The 23,850-nt window shown below is 43.6% G+C and overlaps 3 protein-coding genes across 3 annotated transcripts; 2 read left to right on the top strand and 1 right to left on the bottom strand.

The window, feature by feature from the left end:
* The first annotated feature begins 2,267 nt into the window (after positions 1-2,267).
* On the top strand, positions 2,268-2,843 carry LOC140182965 (uncharacterized). The gene has a single exon (XM_072230949.1). The coding sequence runs from the start codon at positions 2,268-2,270 to the stop codon at positions 2,841-2,843; it is 576 nt and encodes a 191-aa protein (XP_072087050.1).
* A 15,786-nt stretch (positions 2,844-18,629) lies between these two features.
* Positions 18,630-20,745, top strand: LOC112785179 (mitotic spindle checkpoint protein MAD2). The gene is made up of 7 exons (XM_025828623.3): positions 18,630-18,881; positions 18,975-18,990; positions 19,111-19,241; positions 19,806-19,926; positions 20,032-20,135; positions 20,239-20,360; positions 20,460-20,745. The coding sequence occupies exons 1-7, from the start codon at positions 18,809-18,811 to the stop codon at positions 20,511-20,513; spliced, it is 621 nt and encodes a 206-aa protein (XP_025684408.1). The 5' UTR covers positions 18,630-18,808; the 3' UTR covers positions 20,514-20,745.
* Positions 20,746-22,228: 1,483 nt separating this feature from the next.
* LOC112783693 (large ribosomal subunit protein bL12c) lies at positions 22,229-23,378 on the bottom strand. Its single transcript, XM_025826738.3, has one exon. The coding sequence runs from the start codon at positions 23,240-23,242 to the stop codon at positions 22,436-22,438; it is 807 nt and encodes a 268-aa protein (XP_025682523.2). The 5' UTR covers positions 23,243-23,378; the 3' UTR covers positions 22,229-22,435.
* Between the last annotated feature and the right edge of the window lie 472 nt (positions 23,379-23,850).

A 23,850-nucleotide genomic window follows, 5' to 3' on the forward strand; every position in this document is an offset into this window, starting at 1 on the left:
AACAAGTGTTCACAACAAAATCACAAAATCCAGGCAAAAATAGAAGGCGCAAGAACTTATTTCTTCGTCAAATCGACGATCTTGCCATCCTTAATCGTCTTGAAAACTCCAATCACCGATGTGTCGAAGTCGAGAGCTACAATCTTCACCTGAGCCTTGAGAGCCTCCTCAGTCATGAAGATCGCGTTCTTCCCTTGTTCTTTGGTCGCCTTATGCTTTCTCTTAAGCTCTTCGACTTCGGCCTGGGCAGCCTTAGCCAACGAAGCGGCCTGGTCGCGCTCCTCCTTTATAGCAACCACCCGACCTTGCGCGGTGCTAAGCTGGCTCTCCAGAGTCATCTCCCGCTCGGTTAAACGGGAGACAGTGGCATCGGAGACCTTCATTTTTTCCTCAAAGGACGCAGTCTTCTCTTCGGCATCCTTGCGCCCCTTCTCCGCCGCGGACAGTCGTTCCTGGAGCTCTTCAACCTGCACCTTGAACTCGTTCTTGGCCTGGGCCGCAGTATCGAGCTTCCTTCGAAACGCCTGCATGCCTGACAACTCGAACTAGGCCTTCCGAGCTATTACCGCTCCACGGAGAAGTGTGCGGTACATCCACCTCGCTTGGGACAAGGCCAAGGGAGAAGAACGATAATGGCCGAGTTCGTGATCCTACGAGACTCCACCGCTTACAACATCATCCCGGGGAGAAAGACAATCAACGACCTAGGAGGAGTCATCAGCACAAGGATGTTGGTAATGAAATTCATAACTGAAGAAGGGTCAGTAGGGTCTGTGAGGAGAGACCTAGAAAAGGCAGTCGCTTGCGACAACGCCAGTCTCTCGTTAAGAAAAAAGTCTAAAGAGGCATCGGGAGTATTTCTCGCCGACCTGGATGCCAGAGTTGACGACAAACCCAGACCCGAACCCGAAGGGAACCTGAAAAAGTTTAGGGTCGGGAACTCGGAGGAAAAATTCACGTTCGTGAATAGGAACGTCCCCCATGAGTTGAAAGAACCTTTGATGGAGATGATCAGAGCCAATGGCGATTTGTTTGCCTGGACACCTGCCGACATGCCGGGTATAGACTCCGGTCTCATGTCACACCACCTAGCCATCAGACCGGAAGCCAAACCAGTGGCTCAAAGGAGGAGAAAAAGGTCTCAGAAAAGGGCAGAAGAAGTGGCCAGACAGACGGCCAGCCTCCTCGAAGCGGGTTTTATCCGGGAGCTGGACTATTCGACCTGGCTATCGAACGTGGTCCTGGTAAAAAAGCACAATGGAAAATGGAGGATGTGTGTGTACTATTCCGATCTCAATAAAGCATGCCCTAAGGATTGCTACCCCCTCCCCAACATTGAAGCACTCCTCGACGTGGCTGCGGGATACCGGTATCTGAGTTTTATGGATGCCTACTCCGGCTATAATCAGATACCGATGCACCGGCCAGACGAGGATAAAATGGCGTTCATAATGCCAGGAGGGACCTACTGCTACAGGGTGATGCCGTTTGGCCTGAAGAACGCGGGGGCAACGTACCAGAGGTTGATGAACAAAATATTCAGCGACCTCATCGGCAAGACGGTGGAAGTCTATGTGGATGATATCCTCGCAAAGACCACCCGGCCGGACAATCTCATAAGCGACCTAGAGAACGTGTTCGTATCCCTCCGACAACACGGCATGAGGCTCATCCCGCTTAAGTGCGCCTTTGCCATGGAGGCCAGAAAGTTCCTGGGATTCATGATAAACCAGAGGGGAGTGGAGGCCAACCCTGAAAAGTGCCAAGCAATACTCCAGATGAGGAGCCCGGGCTGCATCAAAGACGTCCAGCGGCTGACGAGAAGGCTCACCGCATTGTACCGTTTCCTCGGTGCATCGGCAGCAAAGATCCTACCCTTTTTTGGTTTGATGAAGAAGGGAATAGCATTTGAGTGGACCCCTGCATGCGAAGAAGCTTTCAACCACTTCAAAGAGATCCTAGCTGCACTCCCGGTGCTCGGGAAGCCGAAAGCCGGAGAACCGCTCTATATGTACCTAGCCATAACAGAGGGGGCGCTTGCAGCGGTGTTGGTGCGGGAAGAATGGAAGGCCCAGCAACCAATCTACTTTGTGAGTAGAGCATTGTAAGGGGCAGAACTTAGATACAGCAAGCTGGAGAAGCTGGCACTGGCACTCCTGGTCTCCTCCCGCCGACTATGACAATACTTCTAGAGTCACCAGGTGGTCGTGAGAACGGATCAGGGGATTCGTCAGGTGCTCCAAAAACCTTATCTAGCGGGAAGGATGATGACCTGGGCCATCGAATTGTCCCAATACGACTTAAGCTATGAACCCCGACATGCGATCAAGGTGCAAGAAATGGCAGACTTCCTGGTGGAAGTAACCGGGAACCCAACCGAAGTCGCGGACACACGGTGGAAGTTCCATGTAGACGGAGCCTCCAACCAGATGTCTGGGGGCGCCGGGATCATCCTAGAAAGCCCGGCCGGAGTCATCTACGAACAATCAGTTAAGTTCGAGTTCCCCGTATCAAACAACCAAGCAGAATACGAAGCCCTCCTGGGGGGCTTGGTTCTAGCTCGGGAAGTCGGGGCAACGAGGTTGGAAGTGTGCAGCGACTCGCAAGTCGTCACCGCGCAGGTAAATGGAAGCTACCAAGCCAGAGACTCGCTGTTGCAGAAATACTTAGAAAGGGTCAAGGAACTGAGCAAACAATTTGAGGAGGTCGCGGTCCAACACGTCCTAAGGGAAAGGAACACACGGGCAGACCTCTTATCCAAGCTGGCAAGCACAAAACCTGGAACCGGCAACCGCTCCCTCATTCAAGGCATCACGAAAGAGCCGGCAGTTGCCCTACACTGACCAAAATAAGCCCTTCTTGGATGGACCCCATCACTGACTTCTTGGAAAACGGCAAACTCCCTGAGGACGAAAAGGAAGCCAAAACGGTAACAAGGGAGGCCACCAAATACACGGTCATACAGGACCAACTATTCAAAAAGGGACTCAGCCAACCTTTGCTGAAGTGCCTACACCCCGACAAGACGAGGGGTGCTGCGGCCATCATATCGAGGGCAAAGCCTTAGCAAGGAAGCTCATCCGAGCTGGATACTACTGGCCAACAATGATGAAGGACTCCAAGGAGTTTGTGAAAAAATGCGCGAAGTGTCAACAAAATGCAAACTTCCACAGAGCGCCAGCTTCCGAGCTGAGCCTACTAACGTCTACTCGACCTTTCGCACAGTGGGGAGTCGACCTTTTGGGACCCTTCCCAGTTGGCCCGGGGCAGGTCAAGTACCTCATAGTTGCCATCGACTACTACACCAAATGGATAGAGACTGAGCCGCTGGCCAGCATATCCTCATCCAATTATAGGAAGTTCATGTGGAGGCAGGTGATAACCCATTTCAGCATCCCGGAGATCGTCATCTCGAATAACGGGACGCAATTCACTGACAAGAAATTCATAGAGTTTCTCACCGGCTTGGGGATAAAACAGAAGTTCTCCTCGGTTGAACATCCCCAGACAAACGGACAAGTGGAGTCCGCAAATAAGATCATCTTACTAGGTCTCAAGAAGCGTTTAGATAGCAAAAAAGGCGCATGGGCCGATGAGCTCGCCTCGGTTCTCTGGTCCTACCGAACAACCGAACAAAGCTCCACAGGGGAAACCCCCATTCGCCTAACGTACGAGGTCGAGGCGGTGATACCCGTGGAGATCGGCGAGCCGAGCCCGCGGCTACTTCTCCCGGGGGTAGAAAAAGCGGTGGACAAAGACCTGGTAGACGAGGTCAAAGAGATGGCCCACTTGGCAGAGGTAGCACTGAAACAAAGAATAGCCCTACGATACAATACCAAGGTCCTCAAAAGGGAATTCGAGGAAAGAGACCTCGTCATGCGGCGCAACTATGTCGGGCTACCGACCCCAGGAGAAGGAAAGCTGGCAGCAAACTGGGAAGGCCCATACAGAATCAAAGAAGTGCTTGACAAAGGCGCCTACAAGTTGGAAAGACTCGATGGCAAAGAAATCCCGAGAACATGGAATGCAGGTAACCTGAGGAGGTTCTATTCATAGCTTGGGCACACCGTCCAAGCGACCTGACGAACTAGATAAATGTTTACTTTCATCAAATGTTAATTTCCAATGATTTACTTTTATCAAATGCCTACCATGTTCATGAACTTGTTTAACTGACGATTAATGTTTACTTATCTGAATTCTCCCATCTACTATTCCCCAATGGGTACCCCACACTATCGCGTTCGTCAAACGGCAATCCGGGACTGATCACCCCGGGAGTCAATCGAGTCATAGCCATAACAAATGGCTGCGACAATAAGACCAAGACGGTCTCAACCGTTACCAACGTAAATGGCAAAATGGACACAAGCAATAAGTCCACACCATAAAAACGGTAACAAAACAAAATGCGACTAAACGAAGCAAGATAAAGGTGATAAATGCCAGTCGACCAGGCAACCCTTAAGATATAAAAAGTTTTAACAAGTGTTCACAACAAAATCACAAAATTCAGGCAAAAACAGAAGGCGCAAGAACTCATTTCTTCGGCAAATCGACGATCTTGCCATCCTTAATCGTCTTGAAAACCCCAATCGCCGATGTGTCGAAGTCGGGAGCCACAATCTTCACCTGAGCCTTGAGAGCCTCCTCAGTCATGAAGATCGCGTTCTTCCCTTGTTCTTTGGTCGCCTTATGCTTTCTCTTAAGCTCTTCGACTTCGGCCTGGGCAGCCTTAGCCAACGAAGCGGCCTGGTCGCGCTCCTCCTCCATAGCAACCACCCAACCTTGCGCGGTGCTAAGCTGGCTCTCCAAAGTCATCTCCCGCTCGGTTAAACGGGAGACGGTGGCATCAGAGACCTTCATTTTTTCCTCAAAGGACGCAGCCTTCTATTCGGCATCCTTGCGCCCCTTCTCCGCCGCAGACAGTCATTCCTGGAGCTTTTCAACCTGCACCTTGAACTCGTTGTTGGTCTGGGCAGCAGTATCGAGCTTCCTTCGCAACGCCTGCATGCCTGACAACTCAAACTCGGCCTTCCGAGCTATTACCGCTCCACGGAGAAGTGTGCGCTACATCCACCTCGCTTGCCCCATGAGCTCGGTACCAAGAAAGTGATCCTCCGTACCGGGAATCAGCTGGCTGTCAATAAAGGCCCTAGCATCGAAATTCTGTTCCATCACAGTTAGAGTCCCTTCTGGGCTGGAGGATGCCCTCTGCCTCTTGGGAGTAGGGACAAGCTTCAGATCATCAAACTCCCGATGGGTAGAGGACGACTGACCAATACCAGCCGTCTCCTCGGGAATAAGAGAAGCCTTCATCCCGACAGAATTCTTGTCTGATATCTTGGCGTCCCGAGGCGAAGGTACGGCGTGATCCTCCCTCTCCTCGGTAGGGTCCCCCGACTCCCCGACAACCTTCCCGTCAGCCTTCTCCTCATCGCTATCCTCCATGAAGGTCTTGACTAAACCTTCGAGCCCGGTTACCAAAGCAGACATCTCCACTACAACAGAGAAACAAATACGTCAGTTGTGAAGTCGGCAAGAGAAAATTAAATGATAAACGATACAAAAGTACAAGACAAAACAGCTCACAAATATAACTCCTGGTGGCCTCCCGTTCACCCATAAGGAGGTGGGGGTTCACAGGGTTCTTTCCAAAAATCGCAAACAACACGTCGGCAATCCTCTTATTTATAGGGGACATCCCCTTGTAGGTCACCTTAATGAAGGTATTAGACCCTGCCCCGAAGCTCCAATACGTCGGGATGAGGCGTTCTCCCTCTAGCGACAACTAAAAGGGATGGCGACCTTTGACGGGACGAACTTTGAAATATTTGTCCTTGAACCCATGATAGGAGTCCTCGAACAAGCCAAATATCCTCCAACCTTGGGCAGATCGGAAAGACAGGAACCCTTTCCTCGCTTTCCCTTGTTTGGAAGGGTTAGTAAGGTTGAAGAAGAAGAGAAAGACATCCACCGACACCGGCTGCTCGAGATATTTACAAACCATCTCGAAACAGCGGATAGAAGCCCAGCTGTTCGGATGAAGCTGCGACGGCGACACGGATATCCGATTAAGAAGCGACATCTGGAAGTCGAAAAACGGTATACGAACGCCCACCTGGGTGAACATGGCTTTGTAAAACCAAATCCAGTCGGCAACTCGGGGGAGTGAAAATTAATCTCATACAGCCGCTCATGGGGGCAGGAACGAAGACGTCATAATTGGCCTCCTCATCCGTCCCCCCGCACAGATACTCGGCTTGTCGAAATTCCGTCAACTCCTCCAGGTCCATCTGATTTGGCGAGTCCTTCACATCGGAGGTCACCCAAGCGTAGGGGTCATAGTTCGCGGCGGAAGGAGAAGCCCGAGAAACGACGCGAGGCATACCTACAGTGGGGATACCACTCCGTTAGTCTATGAGGTCGGGAGTCCAGGAAAAACCTAGAAACTATGTCCATCCTATTCAACAGTTAAGATTAAGCATGGCTAAAGTCATCTATCAAGCAAGCTACCTAAAAAACTACCTTGGAATGGTACCCCCCCTAATGCGTCTACCTGGCACTAGAAAGCCATCTAGCAACAAAAGATCAAACAAAAACAGCAAGAACATGGAGCAAATGCAAGCAGCAAACGTACGACAATGAAGCAGAAAATAGAAAGGATCAAAGATTACACGAATCGGTTGCGAAAACTGAGAAGAAAGAAGGAAAGATACATGAGGATGCTGGAACAAAGCTCTGAGATTTTCTGGGTGGAGAAGAAGGAGAAGAAGGAGATAGTAGGAGCAAGAGTGTAAAGGGAAAGATCAAAGCAAAAACTGTTTAAAACTGCCACCCAGGAAGCGCGAAAGACCTGGGGGCAAAATAGTCTTTGCGTACAGGATTTCCCAGTCCATTATGAGCATTTAATGCTCCACACGAAAAACGAGACGACAAGCGGTCGTTTCAGCAACAAACGGACACCCGCGCAAGAGGCACGTCCCCCCACGGACGGTCAACCTGGGGACAACGCACGAAAGGAGAGATGACACGCCACCAACGATCCCCACGATCGTTGCTGGCGCGTCGGGGGCACTGTTACGGCCTGGCCCAAACTGAATGTGGGCCGGTCCGACCCGGACACCACCCGACCCGAACGGTTAAGAGCAAGGTGCCCGATCGCCGACCCGGACATGCGTCCCTGACAGCTTCGCTACAGCTGTGCAAGGGAGGTCTCGAAGAAGGTGGGCCTGTCCTTGCAGGGCCCACCTCTGATACAGTATAAATGGGAAAGGACCTACCCTTCCCCCAAGGTACGACACACATCATTCTATCCCTTTTTCGCCTGCACCCTCACTGACTCGAGCGTCGGAGTGTCTTTGCAGGTGACACCCCCCTTTCCACGTGAAGTGCTCGGGACCCCGCCTACACCAGCCCGGTGGCCTACGACCAAACGAGACCTCCCCCCTCACTAATCAGGATACCTACCCGAACTGTCCGGTACCCGAAACACCGAACATATTCAAACACTCACAAAATTAATTTTTAAAAATAGAAACAACTTAATTCCCAGGGTCTCACTAAAGATAGTGTGAGTTTGACAAAAAAAAATAGAAGATATTCATAAAATTAATTTTCAATGCAAAATTTTCAAGCATGATACATTTCCAACTTAAAATTTGTTGATTTTACAATTATGAATTTTTATTTTTTAAAAATTTACTTATACACGAATGACTATAAATTAAAAAGAATAAATAGAAAAGAGTCAAGATTGAATTTTTTTCCTAATTTTTTTATGTACTTTTTAAATATCTAATTGTGTATTGCTATATTATATAAAAAATATAATTTTTAAACTTAATACTTAAAAATTGGTAGAAGAAAATGGGGAAGTTAGTAGTTTTTAATTTAAATTGTGAGAATATATTTTTTGTATTTTTTTTAATTTATGTTGTTAAATATAATATTTTATTAGATAATATATTTTTCGCATATTTTTTTTATTCCAACTTAAAGAGTATATATATCGAGAAATTATTTCCGATGAAATGGATTTTTTATTTTTTTATTTTTTAAAGAGGTAAAATATAATCTTTTACCATTAATTTTATAAGTGGGATAAAAAAAACATAAAAAAAATATGAGAGAAAAAGTATTGAAGGATTAGAGATCATATTTTACTCCCTTAATTGAAAAGAAATTTGAGAGGATCCATTCCTATTCCTGACAAATAACATTTTAGAAGAAAAAAAAAGAGAAGATATTATGAGAAGATATTGAAGCAACCTGGGCTCTGGCAGTAGAATCGGGAGCTATTTTGTATGATGAGGAGGATGATATTATGAGGATTCTGCAAGAACAAAACGAGAAAATAGCGGCAAAGAAAAGGTTGGCGAAGCAAAAGGAAAAAGTAAGAAGGAGTCGGCTGAAGAGTAAACCTAAGGTGAGTAAAATATGGATTAAATGATTGTCAGCTGTTGGAATATTAGGGGGTTGAGGGGAGACGGAAAGTTAAGTATGGTGAAATCGTTGAAGAAGAAATATAATTTGAACATGTTAGGATTGCTAGAAACAAAAAGAGAAGTGCTTACTAAGTATGATGCTGCCCGACTGTGGGGTCATAGTTCTGTTGGGTGGGAGTTTGTGGAGTCTGTAGGGACGGCTGGGGGTCTATTATTGATGTGGGATGAGGGAATGTTTAAAGTACAGGATTGTCATAAAGGTGAGCAGTGGTTGTGCATTGACAGCACATTAACAAAGACCAATTTCCATTGTGCTTTTTGTTTAGTGTACGGAGCCCATGGGAGGGAGGAGAAGCGGGAGGGTATGGGAAGAGCTCATTTATGTGGCGGGTTTGTGTCAGGTACTGTTTTGTTTTTTGGGGACTTTAATGAAATTTTACAAGCTGAGGAGCGCAAAGGGGTAAATAACGTGCCGACAACATCAGAAGAGTTTAAGAGCTGGGTGGCGGACATGCAGCTGTTGAATTTACCTCTTACTGATAGAAAATACACATGGTTTCGAGGTCGGTCCTGTAGTCGGATTGATAGGGTTTTGGTCACTGTAGAATGGATGGAGAAATTCCCGAATATCCGGCTAAAAGGTGGTCCGCGGGGGTTGTCTGATCACTGCTCGTTAATTGTGGAAGGGACAAGGTTTGAAGGGGGCCCTAGACCATTCAGAAGCCTGAATTCCTGGTTTAGGGTTTTCTGAGTATGGTGAAAACTGAATGGAGAAGCTTGGGTGATGCTCAGTTCATGTGTAAACTGAAGGCTTTAACAGGTCCTCTGCGGCAATGGCATAAGGATACATTCAGAGACACGGATAAGAGACTGATGAGGTTTGAAGAGGAGATCACAAGACTGGACAATTTAGTTAGCAATGGGATCTATGATGGTACAACAGAGGCGAGAAGGAAGGCGCTGGTGAGTTTTTGTGAAAAATAGTACATCAGGAAGGAAATCCACTGGAAACAGATGTCTCGGTCCCAGCATGCGGCCAACATGGATAAGAATACCAGGTACTTCCATCACATTGCCTCGGCCAGAAGAAGGAATAACAGGATTGATGCTCTGATGATCAATGGAAGACTTGTGCGGAATCAGGCCAGGATTAAAGGTGCAATTAGGGGATTTTACAAAGATCTATATCGGCAGGAATATTCTCCAAGGATTGGTGTCAGGGATGGGTTGGTTAACCAGATTAGTAGAGATGAGGCTGAAGCATTAGAGGTATTGCCATCGGAGGATGAAATCAAGGAGGCAGTGTGGGATTGCGGTTCATCAAAGGCGCCAGGGAGTGATGGGTATAACTTGAACTTCATAAAGAAATGCTGGGAGGACATTGGCCCGGAATTCATTGCGGCAGTACTAGGATTCTTCCAAAGTGCTAAGTTACCAATGGATTTGAATGTAACTTGGGTGACACTAGCACCGAAGTTGGAGGGTGCAAAGGAGGTGAAGGACTTCCGGCCAATTAGTATGGTGGGGTGTATGTATAAAGTGATCTCCAAGGTGTTGGTGAGGAGGATGAGGTCTGTTATGCCAAGGTTGGTGGGTGAGACTCAGACAGCATTTGTAAAAGGTAGGAAGATTCATGATGGCGCACTCATAGCCTGTGAGACAGTTCATTGGCTGAAGGCACGGAAAAAGAAAGCGGCTATCATCAAGCTGGATTTTCAGAAGGCTTATGATAGAGTGAGATGGAGTTTTGTAGATATTGTGCAACAGAAGATGGGATTCGGCCTACGGTGGAGGAATTGGGTGAAGGAGTGTGTTACTACAGCTGCTATGTCCATCCTGGTAAATGGGATACCTTCAAAGCCGTTCAAGATGGAAAGGGGACTAAGACAAGAAGACCCACTTTCGCCACTGCTGTTTGTACTTGTGGTGGATGTTCTGCATAGGATGTTGGGGGTAGCCATCAGGAACGGGCGGATTGCTCCACTGTTGGTTGGAGGAGATCATATTGAACTGTCACATCTTCAATTTGCAGATGACACGATCTTGTTCTGCCCGCCAGAGATGGAAACAATCGTAAATTACAAGAGGCTGCTGCGGAGTTTTGAGCTGATGTTTGGGCTGAGCATTAATTTTGATAAGTCGAGTTTGATCTCACTGAACTGCGAGCAAGAGTGGATTGACTAGGCGTGTGGCCTACTGGGGTGCCAGCAAGCTGATCTACCGGTTAGATACCTTGGGATTTTCTTAGGGGCAAATCCGCGCCTGGTGAAGACGTGGAAACCAATTATAGATAAGGTAGAAAAGAAGCTCAGTTTATGGAAAGCAAAGGTGTTGAATAAAGCAGGGAAGCTTGTCCTCATCAAATCAGTACTGAATAGCCTACCCATGTATTACCTGAGTTTGTATAAGATGCCGCAGGCAGTGGCGGACAAGCTGATTGCATTGCAAAGGAACTTTCTATGGTGCAAGGAGGACAAAACCAATGGTATGCCGATGGTTAAATGGGAGCTGGTCCAGGCTCCAAAGAAGGTTGGGGGCTTGGGGGTTGGGGATGCTGTTCTTCGGAACACCGCACTTCTGTTTAAGTGGTGGTGGCGTTTTTTAAAGGAGGATTGTCCGCTGTGGAAGAAGATTGTTTGCTCTTGCAACAAGTTGAATCCTTCTGTCATGTTAGCAACTCAGTCTTTACCGGTAAAAGGGGGGCCTTGGAAAGACATATGTCAGCTGAATGTCAAAGAGCAAAGGGTCCGAGAAAAATTGGTTAGTGGACTGGCGATGGAGGTAGGTAGTGGTAGGAAAACTCGGTTTTGGGAAGATAACTGGGTTCAGGATGGTCCTCTGAAAGAGAGATTTCCAAGACTCTTCTCTATATCAGGACAACAAGGGGCTGTCATTGGGGACTGTGGGTTCTGGGATGGGATGGAGTGGATCTGGAACTTCCAATGGAGGAGGGAGTTATTCCAATGGGAATTAGAACTTGTCCATCAGCTACATGAGCGGTTAGGGCCAGTGAAGCTGTCATCTGAGAGCGAGGATAACGTTGTGTGGAAGTTTGATAATAAAGGTATCTTTTCTACGAAGTCCTTTATGCAGGTCATACAATCAGAGACGCTGCCAAATGAGATCACGAGCTATAGTTTCACAAGTGCACTCTGGAGAGGCTGGGTACCCCCAAGAATTGAGCTTTTTGGATGGTTTGTGCTAGTTGGTAGAGTTAAGACTAAGGAAAGGTTAACTAGACTAGGAGTTGTTACTAACGGTGATAATATTTGTGTCTTGTGTAACAAGGGGGTAGAATCTGTTGAGCACTTATTCCTTCTGTGTGAGGTAACATGGCAGCTGTGGTGCTTTTGGTTGCGGTCCTTTGGTAGGGAGTGGGTGATTCCTGGAACCCTTAAAGAGCTGTTTGAGAGTTGGGGTGCCATGCCCAACAGACGACAAGGGCAGAAGATGTGGATGACGGCGTTCTTTGCAGTGATTTGGAACGTCTGGTTGGAACGTAATGCCAGAATTTTTAATCATCAAGGAGTAAACATTGACATCATTCAAACAAGGACGTTGTCCACCTACACTGAGTGGAATGGTGAGGATCCTATTGGTGGTTGAGGGTAATACAAGAGATGCCAGGAGATTAGTTTATCTGTTTTTTTGTTTTTTTGTTTTTATGTTTGTATGTTTGCTCCACTTAAATGTGTTGAGCTTGATGTGCTTCAAAAAAAAAAAAGAGAAGATATTTGCTATGGTGCCTATATATAGTTATCTAATTTACTAAAAAGAGATAAAAAATTAATATTTAATTTAAAAATATAAAGATAAATAATTTTTAAATATTAAAAACTTAGCATAAAAAGTAGAATAGATACCCAACCCAATCTCTGATAATTTTTTTGAAAGACTACAAAGCTCCCGAACAAAAAAAATACCATTTTCAACCATTGATATTTAACTTCATGATATTGATTAGTCCATCTGTCAATGATCTCTCTTTAAAATATATTTATGTGACACGTTAATCACTAATATATCCTCCATTTAATTTTTATAAGTAAAAATAATTTAAAAATTACTAATATTTTTTAGTTTTGCACAATAAATTTAGCTAATATATTTAAAAAAATAATAAAAAATAATAATAAATTTTTTTTTTGAAATAAAGAAAGCTCAACACATTAAAGTGGAGCAACTAAAACAGTCATACCAAACAAAGTAGAACACAAAAATGAACCCCTGTCATCTCCGGCATTACCATCAACAACCAAGAGGATCAGTACCAGTCCACTCCTTGTAGCTCAAAAACGTCTTTCTTTGGACGATATCAACACCTGTTTCTTTATTGTTGAAAATCCTGTTGTTACGTTCCAGCCAAATATTCCAAATCACTGCAAAGAACCCAGTCAGCCACATCTTCCTCTCCTGTTTTCTGTTAGGCCAGCCAGACCAACTCTCAAACAGTTCTTTAATGGTTCCTGGGACAACCCACTCTCTATCAAAACACCTCAGCCAAGCGCACCACACCTGCCACGTAAACTCACATGAAAGAAATAGGTGTTGTACAAATTCCACCTCTTTTTTACATAAAACACACACAATATCACTCTATGGAATAACTCCTAATCTGCTTAATCGTTCTTTAGTATTAACTCTACCGACTAGCACAAACCAAGTAAAAAGCTCAATTCTCGGAGGAACTAGTCCTCTCCAAAGCGAGCTTGTGAAGCTATAGCTCGTAATATCCGCAGGAAGAGTCTCTGAATGCAACACCTGCAAAAACGAGTTAGTAGAAAACACACCTGCATTATCACATTTCCATACAACATTATCCTCTTTTCCAGTTGACAACTTAACTGGCCATAATCTCTCATGAAGTTGGTGAACAAGTTTCAACTCCCATTGGAACAACTCTCGCCTCCACTGGAATTTTCAGATCCACTCTAGCCCATCCCAAAACCCACAGTCCTCTATCACGGATCCCTGTTGGTTTGAAACAGAGAAGAGTATTGGAAAGCTCACTTGCAAAGGACCCCCTTGTATCCAATTATCCTCCCAAAAAAGTGTTCTTCTCCCGTTTTCTACTTCCATCGCCAGCCCACTTACCATTTTTTCCTTCACCTGTTGTTCTTTAATATTCAATTGACATATGTCTTTCCACGGGCCCCCCTTGACATGTAATGTCTGAGAAGATAGCATTGCATGAGGCCTCAAATTATTACATGAGCAAACCACCTTCTTCCACAGCGGACAGTCCTCTTTTGAGAATCTCTACCACCACTTAAACAGAAGCGCTGTGTTCCTTAGTACGGCATCTCCTACCCCTAATCCTCTAGCCCTTTTGGGTGCGTGAACCACTTCCCACTTGACTAGCGGAATACCGTAGTTTCCGTCATCATTACTCCACAAAAATCTCTTCTGTAATGCAATCAGCTTGTCTGCAACTGCTTTTGGCATCTTATACAGACTGAGATAATATATCGGAAGACTATTCAACACCGACTTGATGAAGACCAGCTTGCCTGCTTTATTCAGAACCTTTGCTTTCCATAAGCTAAGTTTTCCTTCCACCTTATCTATGATCGGTTTCCAAGTTTTCACCAAGCACGGATTAGCTCCTAGAGATATCCCGAGGTATCTAACAGGTAGTACTGCTTCCTTGCATCCCAAAACACCACAAGCATGTGTCACCCACTCCTTCTCACAGTTAACCGGGATCAGATTAGATTTATCGAAATTGATACTCAAACCGGACATAAGCTCAAAACAGCGTAGCAGTCGCTTATAGTTCACTATCGTCTCTGTATCTGGAGGGCAGAACAAGATAGTATCATCTGCAAATTGAAGATGCGATAACTAAATAAGATCACGCCCAACCAATAAAGGAGCAATTCGCCCGTTCCTTACTGCTTCTCCTAGCATCCGATGCAGCACGTCAACCACCAGAACAAAGAGGAGAGGGGATAGTGGGTCACCTTGTCTGAGGCCCCTCTCCATTTTGAATGGCTTGGATGGGGACCCATTAACCAACAATGACATAGTGGCTGAGCTTATACATTCCTTCATCCAATCTCTCCATCTTTGCCCAAATCCCATCTTCTGCAACACAAAAGCCACAAAGCTCCACCTGACCCTATCACAAGCTTTCTGAAAATCTAGCTTAATAATTGCTGCTTTCTTCCTCCGTTCCTTAAGCCAGTGGACCGTCTCACATGCGATAAGGGCCCCATCATGAATTTTCCTACCCTTCACAAAAGCACTCTGTGTCTCCCCCACCAAACCCGGCATTACTGATCTTATTCTGCTCACCAATATCTTCGATATCACCTTATAAACACACCCAACCATACTGATCGGTCGAAAATCCTTAATCTCCTTAGCACCCACATACATCGGAGCTAGCGTCACCCAAGTGACGTTCGCATTAGTCGGTAGTTTCGCATTTTGGAAGAAACCAATTACAGCTGCAGTGAATTCATTTCCAATCTCCTCTCAGCACTGTTTGATGAAGTTCATATCCCATCATTACCCGGGGCCTTAGAAGATTCACAGTCCCACACTGCCCCTCTAATTTCCTCCACAGACGGCATTACCTCCAGACCTCTAGCTGTATCTCCATCGATTTGCTTTACCAACCCATCCCGAAAACCAATATTTGGGCCATACTCCTGTCAATAGAGCTCTTTATAAAACCCTATAATCGCTACCTTTATTCTAGTCTGATTCCTCACTAGCCATCCATGAATCATCAGAGCATCAATCCTATTATTCCTTCTTCTGGCAGAGGCAATGTTGTGGAAGTACCTAGTATTTTTGTCCATGTTCCGCGCATGTTTCGATCGAGACATCTGCTTCCAGTGGATCTCCTTCCTAACATACCACTTTTCACAAACGCTGACCAATGCCTTCCTCCTAGCCTCCATAGTACCATCATATGTACCTCCACTAACCAGATTGTCTATCTTCTTAATCTCCTCCTCAAACATCATCAGCCGCTTATCCATGTCCCCAAAGTTATCCTTGTGCCATTTCCGCAAGGGTACCGTTAATGCTTTCAGCTTGCACGTGAACTGAGCCTCTCCTAAATTCCTCCATTCATTTTTAACCAATCTCAGAAATCTCTCATGTGTAAACCAAGCATCCAGGCTTCTGAAAGGTCTTGGACCTCCCCTAACCCTTATATCCTCCAAGATCAATGGACAGTGATCAGACAGCCCTCTTGGTCCACCTTTTAACCGAATATCTGGATATTCTTCTACCCACTCTATGCTGACCAACGCCCTGTCAATCCGACTACAAGATTGACCCCTGAACCATGTGAACTTCCTGTCAACAATAGGTAAGTCTACTAGCTGCATATCCTGCATCCAGCTCCGAAACTCTTCCGCGGTCACCGGTAGACTAGTCGCCCCTTTGCGTTCCTCAACATGGACTATCTCATTAAAATCTCCCAAGAAACATAATGGGACTTGACACAACCCCACAATATAACTCAACTCCTCCCATACCTCACGCTTCTCCTCTCTCATAAGCGCTCCATACACCAAGCAAACAGCACACCTAAACCTGCTTTTCATTACCACTCCTTCAATACACAACCATCTTTTCCCTTTATAACAATTACTGGCTTTAAACAACTCATCATCCCACATTAATAGCAAACCTCCAGAGGCCCCAGTAGATTCTACATACTCCCATCTTACATTACTGCACCCCCAAATTTGAGTAACATCAAATTTAGTAATCACCTCCCTCTTAGTTTCAAGCAGACCTAACATATTTAATTTATAGTTTTTCTTCAAAGTTTTAACCATGCTCAGCTTTCCATCCCCCCTCAAACCCCTAATATTCCAGCAGCTATAAATCATTTGAAAATATTTTTACACACCTTATTGTGATTCTTAGGCCGACTCCTTCTGGCTTTTTCTTTCTGTTTCGCTAGCTTTCTTTTCGCTGCTATTTTTTCGTTCTGAGCTTGCAAGATCGCCATTATATCTGCTTCTTCATCTAATAACACAGCCCCCGACTCCACCGCTAAAGTCCAGGCCTCCGCATTTTCCTTTTCTTGTTGTTGCTTGGTGAATATGGTCTCATCAACCTCGTTCCAGCGCTCTGCCTCAGTTTCAGACTCAGCATCAGCCACCGCAGTCCTACTTCTGCTGACACCACCTTGCAGTTGTCCATCCGTCGTTGTGTCTGCCCTGGGCGCTGTCTCCTTCCTTCTGGCCTCATTAACACCGGTCCCTGCCAACTTCCCACCAGGAACTTGAGCGTTACCATTTCCGTCCTTCGCCAAATTAGCCGGCCTCAAATTTGCCGTCTCAAGGTCACCATTCGTCAAATTTCGCTCCTCCACCAGGTTCGCTTTGTTGCTGCCATCATTATTCACAGGTTCGTACCCATTAATAGCCTCCCAGGATCTGAGGTTCTCAGCTTCACATGGTCCCTGGTCAGCCCTTCGGTCGCCCGTACTAGTGGCAGCCCCATCATCGCAGTGCCTTGGACCCCGTCGCACACCCCGCGCCAAGACCACCGGTCTGCCACCATCGACCGAATCGGGGTCGTTGGTGCCCCTCGTGTCCTCCGCCCGTTCATCGGCAACGCTCCCCCACAACCCCATCTTCCCCATCAGCGCAGTTCCTTGGGACCACCTGCCTTCCACCGTCGTCCAAACCGGACGCATTGGTGCCCTGCGTGCCCTCCGCAAGTTCCTCAGCAGCACTCCCCACCACCCCATCATCCACATAGTGTAACCCGGTAATCTGCGTGGTGACCATCCGGGTCTGTGCAGCCCAATCCACCTCCAAAACACTCCTTTGCCCGTTCTCTAATTGTTTGAGTTTTGGGCCATTTTTTTGCAAGCCCAACTCATGCCCATCGGACTTAGAATAAGACTTTGTTAAACCAAAAGCCAAGCACTTCTTCTTAAACCCACATATCCTTGTACCCCTATGAAACCCCTCACCTATACTCGTGCCAAGATCTTGTGAGATTGTCCTTTCCGATTCCGTCTCCTCATTCAACACATATCCCTTACAACCCACAATTCCATTAAACTCGGCGCAATAATCATAATCGGTTATCTTATTAGCACCATTCAAATTCAAATAATCCGTTCGAGAATCATTCAAAATTACATCCAAATTTACTATTCTATCCTCCTCAAAATCCCCCTTCTTCGTGGCAGCAGGCATCAGAGTCGCCGCCGGATCCCACAACGTCTCCCCCCTCGGCATAATACCACCAGGAGTCCCAGAGATACCGATCTCAATGCATTCGTGGTGGCCCTCCACAGAATTCTCTGTACCATGATCCTCCACCCCCACCTCTTTCACGAAGACATCGAAGCCACTATCGCCGACAGAAATGTGAACCCACTCCCTAATGACGTCGAAGTTGCATGTATCAACCTGAATGCGCCCAGCTCTAAACGACCTCGCCCCCTCTGATCTTATATCACACTGAATCACCTCGCCCCATAGTCCACCTAATGTTTTGAACGTTTCCGACGACCAAACATGTATGGGCATCCCATAACACTCCAACCATACCCTTCTAGATTCACATCGTACAGACTCCTCCCATCTCCCAACGCTCTGAAAAAATTGAAGCAGGCTATTCAAATTAAAAGTAAAAGCGTCATCTGCATTCTTGACAGTATCAAATGTCAGTAATGCCTTGGATGCTTCTATCTCTCTGACTTCTACAATATGAGGCACATTCTTTTGCACTGCCTTTCTGATTAAAGGATAACGAGATTTCTGATTTGTTAATCCTAGTTGATTTTTAATATATAAATCAACAGTTTAACATGTCATGTAAGCTTATTCCATTAATATAGAAAGAAGAAAATATTGATAGAGGGGCTAATCAGTCTCATAAAGTAAAAATCATAGGCCAAAAGAATATTTTTTATGTTGAGAGTCTCATTCTCTTTCGAAATAATTGTCAGGACATTTAAAATTTTTTTTCTAATAAGTAAGTGACAAATTTGATACCAAACTCATAATGACCAAAGAGTTTGCCCAAAGAAAAATATTTCCCAAACTTCTCCTATCGACCGTTATTAACATAAAAAAGCAAAACGCTGTTGTAAAATATCACGGCCCACCAAAGGCCCACGATGATACTCAACAAAAAAAAAAGATAAACTAGCCGTTACGCTGCGCTTCCCATACAAGTTTCTAATCCTTTCAAATCCCTAATTTATTGGCCCCTTTTTCCCTTCCGCTTTTCAAAATCACTTCAAACTGCACACTCATCACTGTTTCTTCAAGCGCCCATTCCTCTTCCTCACCAAAATCAATTCCACACAAATCGTCGATCAGAACTATCGCTCTTCATTTCAAAACAAATTGGACTCAACTTCCGCCATGGCCGCAAGAACGGTTACCAAAGACATAATCACCCTACGTGGTTCTGCAGCAATTGTTAGCGAGTTCTTCGGTATTCATAAGCACCCTCCATTTGTTCCTTTTTCTCCCATTTCTTTTTTTTTTTTTTAACTTTTGTGTTCTTTTTTTTTTTTTTTTGTATCAGGATATGCTGCTAACAGGTTTGGTCCTCTGTGCCGGCACTAATTTTTATTTCTAGTTTTTGGGATGTGTTCTTTAGAAATAAATGAATAAATTTCGAATTTTATAATTTGAGATTAATGAGTGGGAATATTGTTCAGCATCCTTTACAACCGAGGAGTGTATCCAGAAGAAAGCTTTGTGAAGGTGAAGAAATACGGTCTCCCAATGTTGCTTACTGAAGATGAGGGTGTTAAATCTTTTATAGCCAATTTAACTGCTCAGCTTTCTGGTAATTTGTGACCTAAAAGTAATTGAATCGTTGTGTGGTTGGAACTATGCGTGTTGTTGGATTAATTTTTTTTTTTTATGTTCAAACATATATCATTATAATCATTTTTAAGCCAACTATGCTTGTCATTTAGGAAAAGAATTAATCATGCTATGTGAGGTTTTAAAGGAATGGGGATCTACATGTTCGTTTTTGGTTTGGCTTCGTCCGATATCGGGGTTGATTAAACTTGATTCAATCTTAAGGTAGATGTCATATGATGATGAGAAATTGCTTAAACTTAATTCAATCTTAAGGTCGATGCTCATTTTGATTTGATGTAGTGAACTGGGGTTTGATAAAACTTAATTCAATCTTAAGGTCGATATTCATTTTGATTTGAAGTTTTACTGAAATGAGGTTTGATTAAACTTGATTCAGCCTTAAAGTTGATGGTCATCGTGTAAAATGCTTTCAACAAGTAGTTACCTACTTAATTTTAGAGTGAAGTAGTTTCTGTTGTGATATAATTGTTGCCCCATTGCTGATGATTGAGCTTGTGTCTGAATTATGAATGTTGAAAAGAATGGCTTGAAGCTGGAAAGTTGCAGAGGATTGTCCTTGTTATAATGAGCAAGGCCACCGGTGAAGTCCTTGAAAGGTGGAACTTCAGCATTGAGACCGATAGCGAGGTTGTGGAGAAGGGGTGGGTAATACCGGCATAACAAAATCCTATTCTACCTTTAATTTCCTTTTCTATTTTCCTGCACTTAAACTTCTTCCTAATTGATTTATATTTTTAATCTTTCAGTGTATCAAGGGAAAAGAGTGACAAAGAAATCATGAGAGAGATACAAGCAATTATGAGGCAGATTGCTTCAAGCATCACCTATTTGCCTTGCCTGGATGAACCTTGTAAGAATCACATTCTGCAATTTTGAAGTTCTCTATGAATATCCAATGTTTTTACATTCCTCTTCTACTGACCAATATGGTTGCACTATCTTTTATCTTTCAGGTGTTTTTGATGTGTTAGCATACACTGACAAGGATCTTGCAGTCCCATTCACTTGGATTGAGAGTGATCCAAAACTTATTGCGAATCCACAAATGGTGAAGTTGCATTCCTTTGACACCAAGGTGAATATGACATTCGCAATTCGGTGATTTTACATTTACACATGGCACCCGATCTTGCTTTATTGGCTATTGATAACTTTGTTGGTTTTGTCTATCCAGATTCACAAGGTTGATACACTTGTATCTTACAAGAACGATGAATGGGATGAGTAGAGAACCCCTTTTTGTGCCTTGTTTTTCTTTTTTTTCTCAGATTCTGTGTGGTTGTGAATTTTCTATTCACATTGTTTAGATGTATGTTGGTACTAACGTGGATGTCAACATAATCACTTCTGTATTAAAACTCCCTTCTGTATGTTGTAGCAGAAATAACTGGCACAGTGGCACTAAAGTGGAGTGGGTAGACAAATTTGCATTACTTATTTCAGAATTTGTAGTTTGATTATTATTGCAGTTTTATGAAATAGTGCACTCATAAATAGTAAGCAAAACACTGCAAGACGTTGGATGAGAAAAGACGAGAAAAAGAAAAACTCAATTAGATGGTGAATAACTTATTGGGTTAATTCTAACGGCTAAACGAAGGCATATATTTCAATGTTTTGGGTTAAGACTTTCCCGTGATGCCGCGTGGAAACAAAAAGATCAAAATAACAAAGTTCTTCTGCAGATTTATTAGATGGTGAATTAACTCTAGATCTAGCTCAAGACCCAAAAAATTATAAATTTTAGGAGGCAAAAAACAAAATAAACTTGTAATTTGAAAGACTTTAAATATGTAACTTTAATGGTTTAGATGTGTGAATCTTTTTTATGAGTTAATAGTATGATATATTTCTGAAGTTACATTGGGGTTTCAATTTAGTTTTTAAGTTTTAATTTATTGGTATTCCCAATTTAACATTCGTGACTCACATTAGTTCTTTATTCTATTTTTATCACAAAACTACTAATGGCCTGCTGAGATAGAATGACGGTAATCACACTTGTATCACTAACGGCTTTAAAGGTTTCAAAAAGTTTCAAGCGACACATCAAATAACCATTAAGAAGTCTTTAGTCGTCAGTTTTATGACAAAAACAAGATCAAGGATCAGCTTGAGTCACAAATGTTAAATTTGAGAATCAAATTGAGTAAATTGAACTTTGGGAATCAAATTGAAACTCAAGTATAATTTTATGGACTAATCTGAGTATTAATTCTCTTTTTAACTGATTATATGCGGAGTTTTATAATCTCATGGATATTTTAATGAATAAATAAATCTTTTAATTCCAACTCATGCAAAAACATATTTTTCTTGCGCCGTATCATTCATGCAACAATGGTCATTATGCAAGAGCATGGCTTGGAATTAAAACATCTTTCTTATTTATTAAAAATAAAAAATAAAATTGCCATCTCATATTGATGTTTGAAAATATTAAACATGACTGATTTAGAGTAAAATATTATTTGGATTGTCAAAATTTATCGGAAAAAATCAATATAACATTTACTAAGCATATCTATTACACAACAATTACTTGATCTTTTAAGATGTTTCAAAACATCATTTTAATAAATAGAGAAACCAACTTTGGACGATAGGATACACATATAGCAGAGCTGCAGAGGATAAGATAAACCATATCACTCCACTCACTATCAAATGAAACTGTTGGAGAAAGTCTATGCAGGATATTCAACTCATCCTAAGGGGGTACATTTCATAATAATTCATAGTTTCATACACAACACAAATGCCTTCGACTTGAATCATCTATTAAATTATTATATACTTTAAGAGTTAATATTCACTCCATAGCGTTCCATGAGTAAAATTACTCTCTATAATTAATAAACATAAATCAAATTAGTGCAATCCAAATTCCATAAACGGCTATCAAGTGCAAACCCAAGTAGACATTTCAACAAACACCTCAAATGCAACGTAAACAAAAGTGAATTAAGTAAAGCTCCTCATTTTAAACTCATTACAATTTCAATTCGATTCCAAACCCATAGAGACAAGCAATAAAATCAAATTACACATTTTTTTTTTACTAAGAAACATTATCTATTACACAAAAATTAACAGTTTTCTCTGAAAATTCCACAAAAATAAATCAGAATATAACAGCAACAACAAACCCTAAGCAATGGAAACTTTGGCACCAGCTTCTTCAAGCTGCTTCTTTGCTTCATCAGCTTCATCCTTCGAAACCCCTTCCTTGAACTTCTTCGGCAAACCTTCGATCAATTCCTTCGCTTCCTTCAGCGCAAGGGTTGTCAATCCTCTCACAGCCTTAATAACAGCGATTCTCGCGTTGCTCGGAACCTCTTCGATCACAACGTCGAACTCCGTCTTCTCCTCCACCGCTGCGGGTGCCTCGGCGGCGCCGGCTGCTCCAGGTGCGGCAACGACAGCAGCGGGGGCGAAGGACGCGGCGGAGACGCCGAGCTTGTCCTGGAGGTAGTCGACGAGGACCTTGGCCTCTTCCAGGGTGAGGCCGGAGATCTTGGTGCCAAGCTCCTCGATGTTCTCAGGTACGGCGACGGCGGCTAGGGGGCGGAGGTGAGTGGTGCGGTGGGAGAGCGAGCGGTGGTTGTTGTGGAAACGGAAGTGGACGGAAGGTTTCGTGAGCGCAGGATAAGAGGAGGGTGTAGGATAAGAGGGGGAAGAGGATGAAGGGAAACGAAGGGTGAGAGTTGAAATTGTAGTTGCCATTGTGTTATTGAAATTGAAGGGTTTCTGAAATTGGAAAATTGAGGGTGAAGAGTGTGACGAGTGAAACGAAGTTAGAAGATGAAGAAGAAAAAGAAAGAGGATAGGATAAGAGTCTCTCGGGCCTCTTGGAAGGCTTGAAATTGTAATTGTAATGACTGTGTAATTACTCTTTATGTGTTGGGTATTAGCAACACCAGTTGACTGAATCGAGGATAGAAGTGGTAATTTCATCTTAAAGGTAAAGTATATAGTTTTTGTTTTCCTTTTTGGTATTCAAGTATAGAGTTATTTTGCAGTACGGGATGAGCTGCTAAGCAATAATTAGATTTTGAGCCCACTTCACCAATACAGTTGTTTGTCAACCCGAAAGACGGGAAATTAATTTTTTCTCCCATTACTTTAGCAACTCAGCTTGAATTTTTTTTCAGGAAAAATCAATTTATTCTTAAAATAGCCTTACGCCATTTACAAATAAAAAGAAAAATTATATTTAAATCTAAAAAAATAGACATTTTTTATATTGAACTAAAAATTAAGAATGAATCTAATATTTATTTTAAAAAATCATAACAAATAAAAATAACAATAAATTAAATCTCTATCATTTTTAGATTTATAAAAAAGTTACTATAACATTGTGAGATATATTTTTCATGATGCTACACATTCATGTAACTATGTAACCAAGTTGGCCCAACAAAAAAAAAATCCAATACCATTAAATGAAACGTGAAATACACACGTCCAACACACACAAAATCGCTCTTACCCAACGCTTCTTCTCCCCCACGCTTCTTCTTCTTCTCTCGCGCTTCTTCTTCTTCTTCTTCTTCTTCTTT

The sequence above is a fragment of the Arachis hypogaea genome, chromosome 20, assembly GCF_003086295.3.
Source record: "Arachis hypogaea cultivar Tifrunner chromosome 20, arahy.Tifrunner.gnm2.J5K5, whole genome shotgun sequence".
Lineage (NCBI taxonomy): Eukaryota > Viridiplantae > Streptophyta > Magnoliopsida > Fabales > Fabaceae > Arachis > Arachis hypogaea.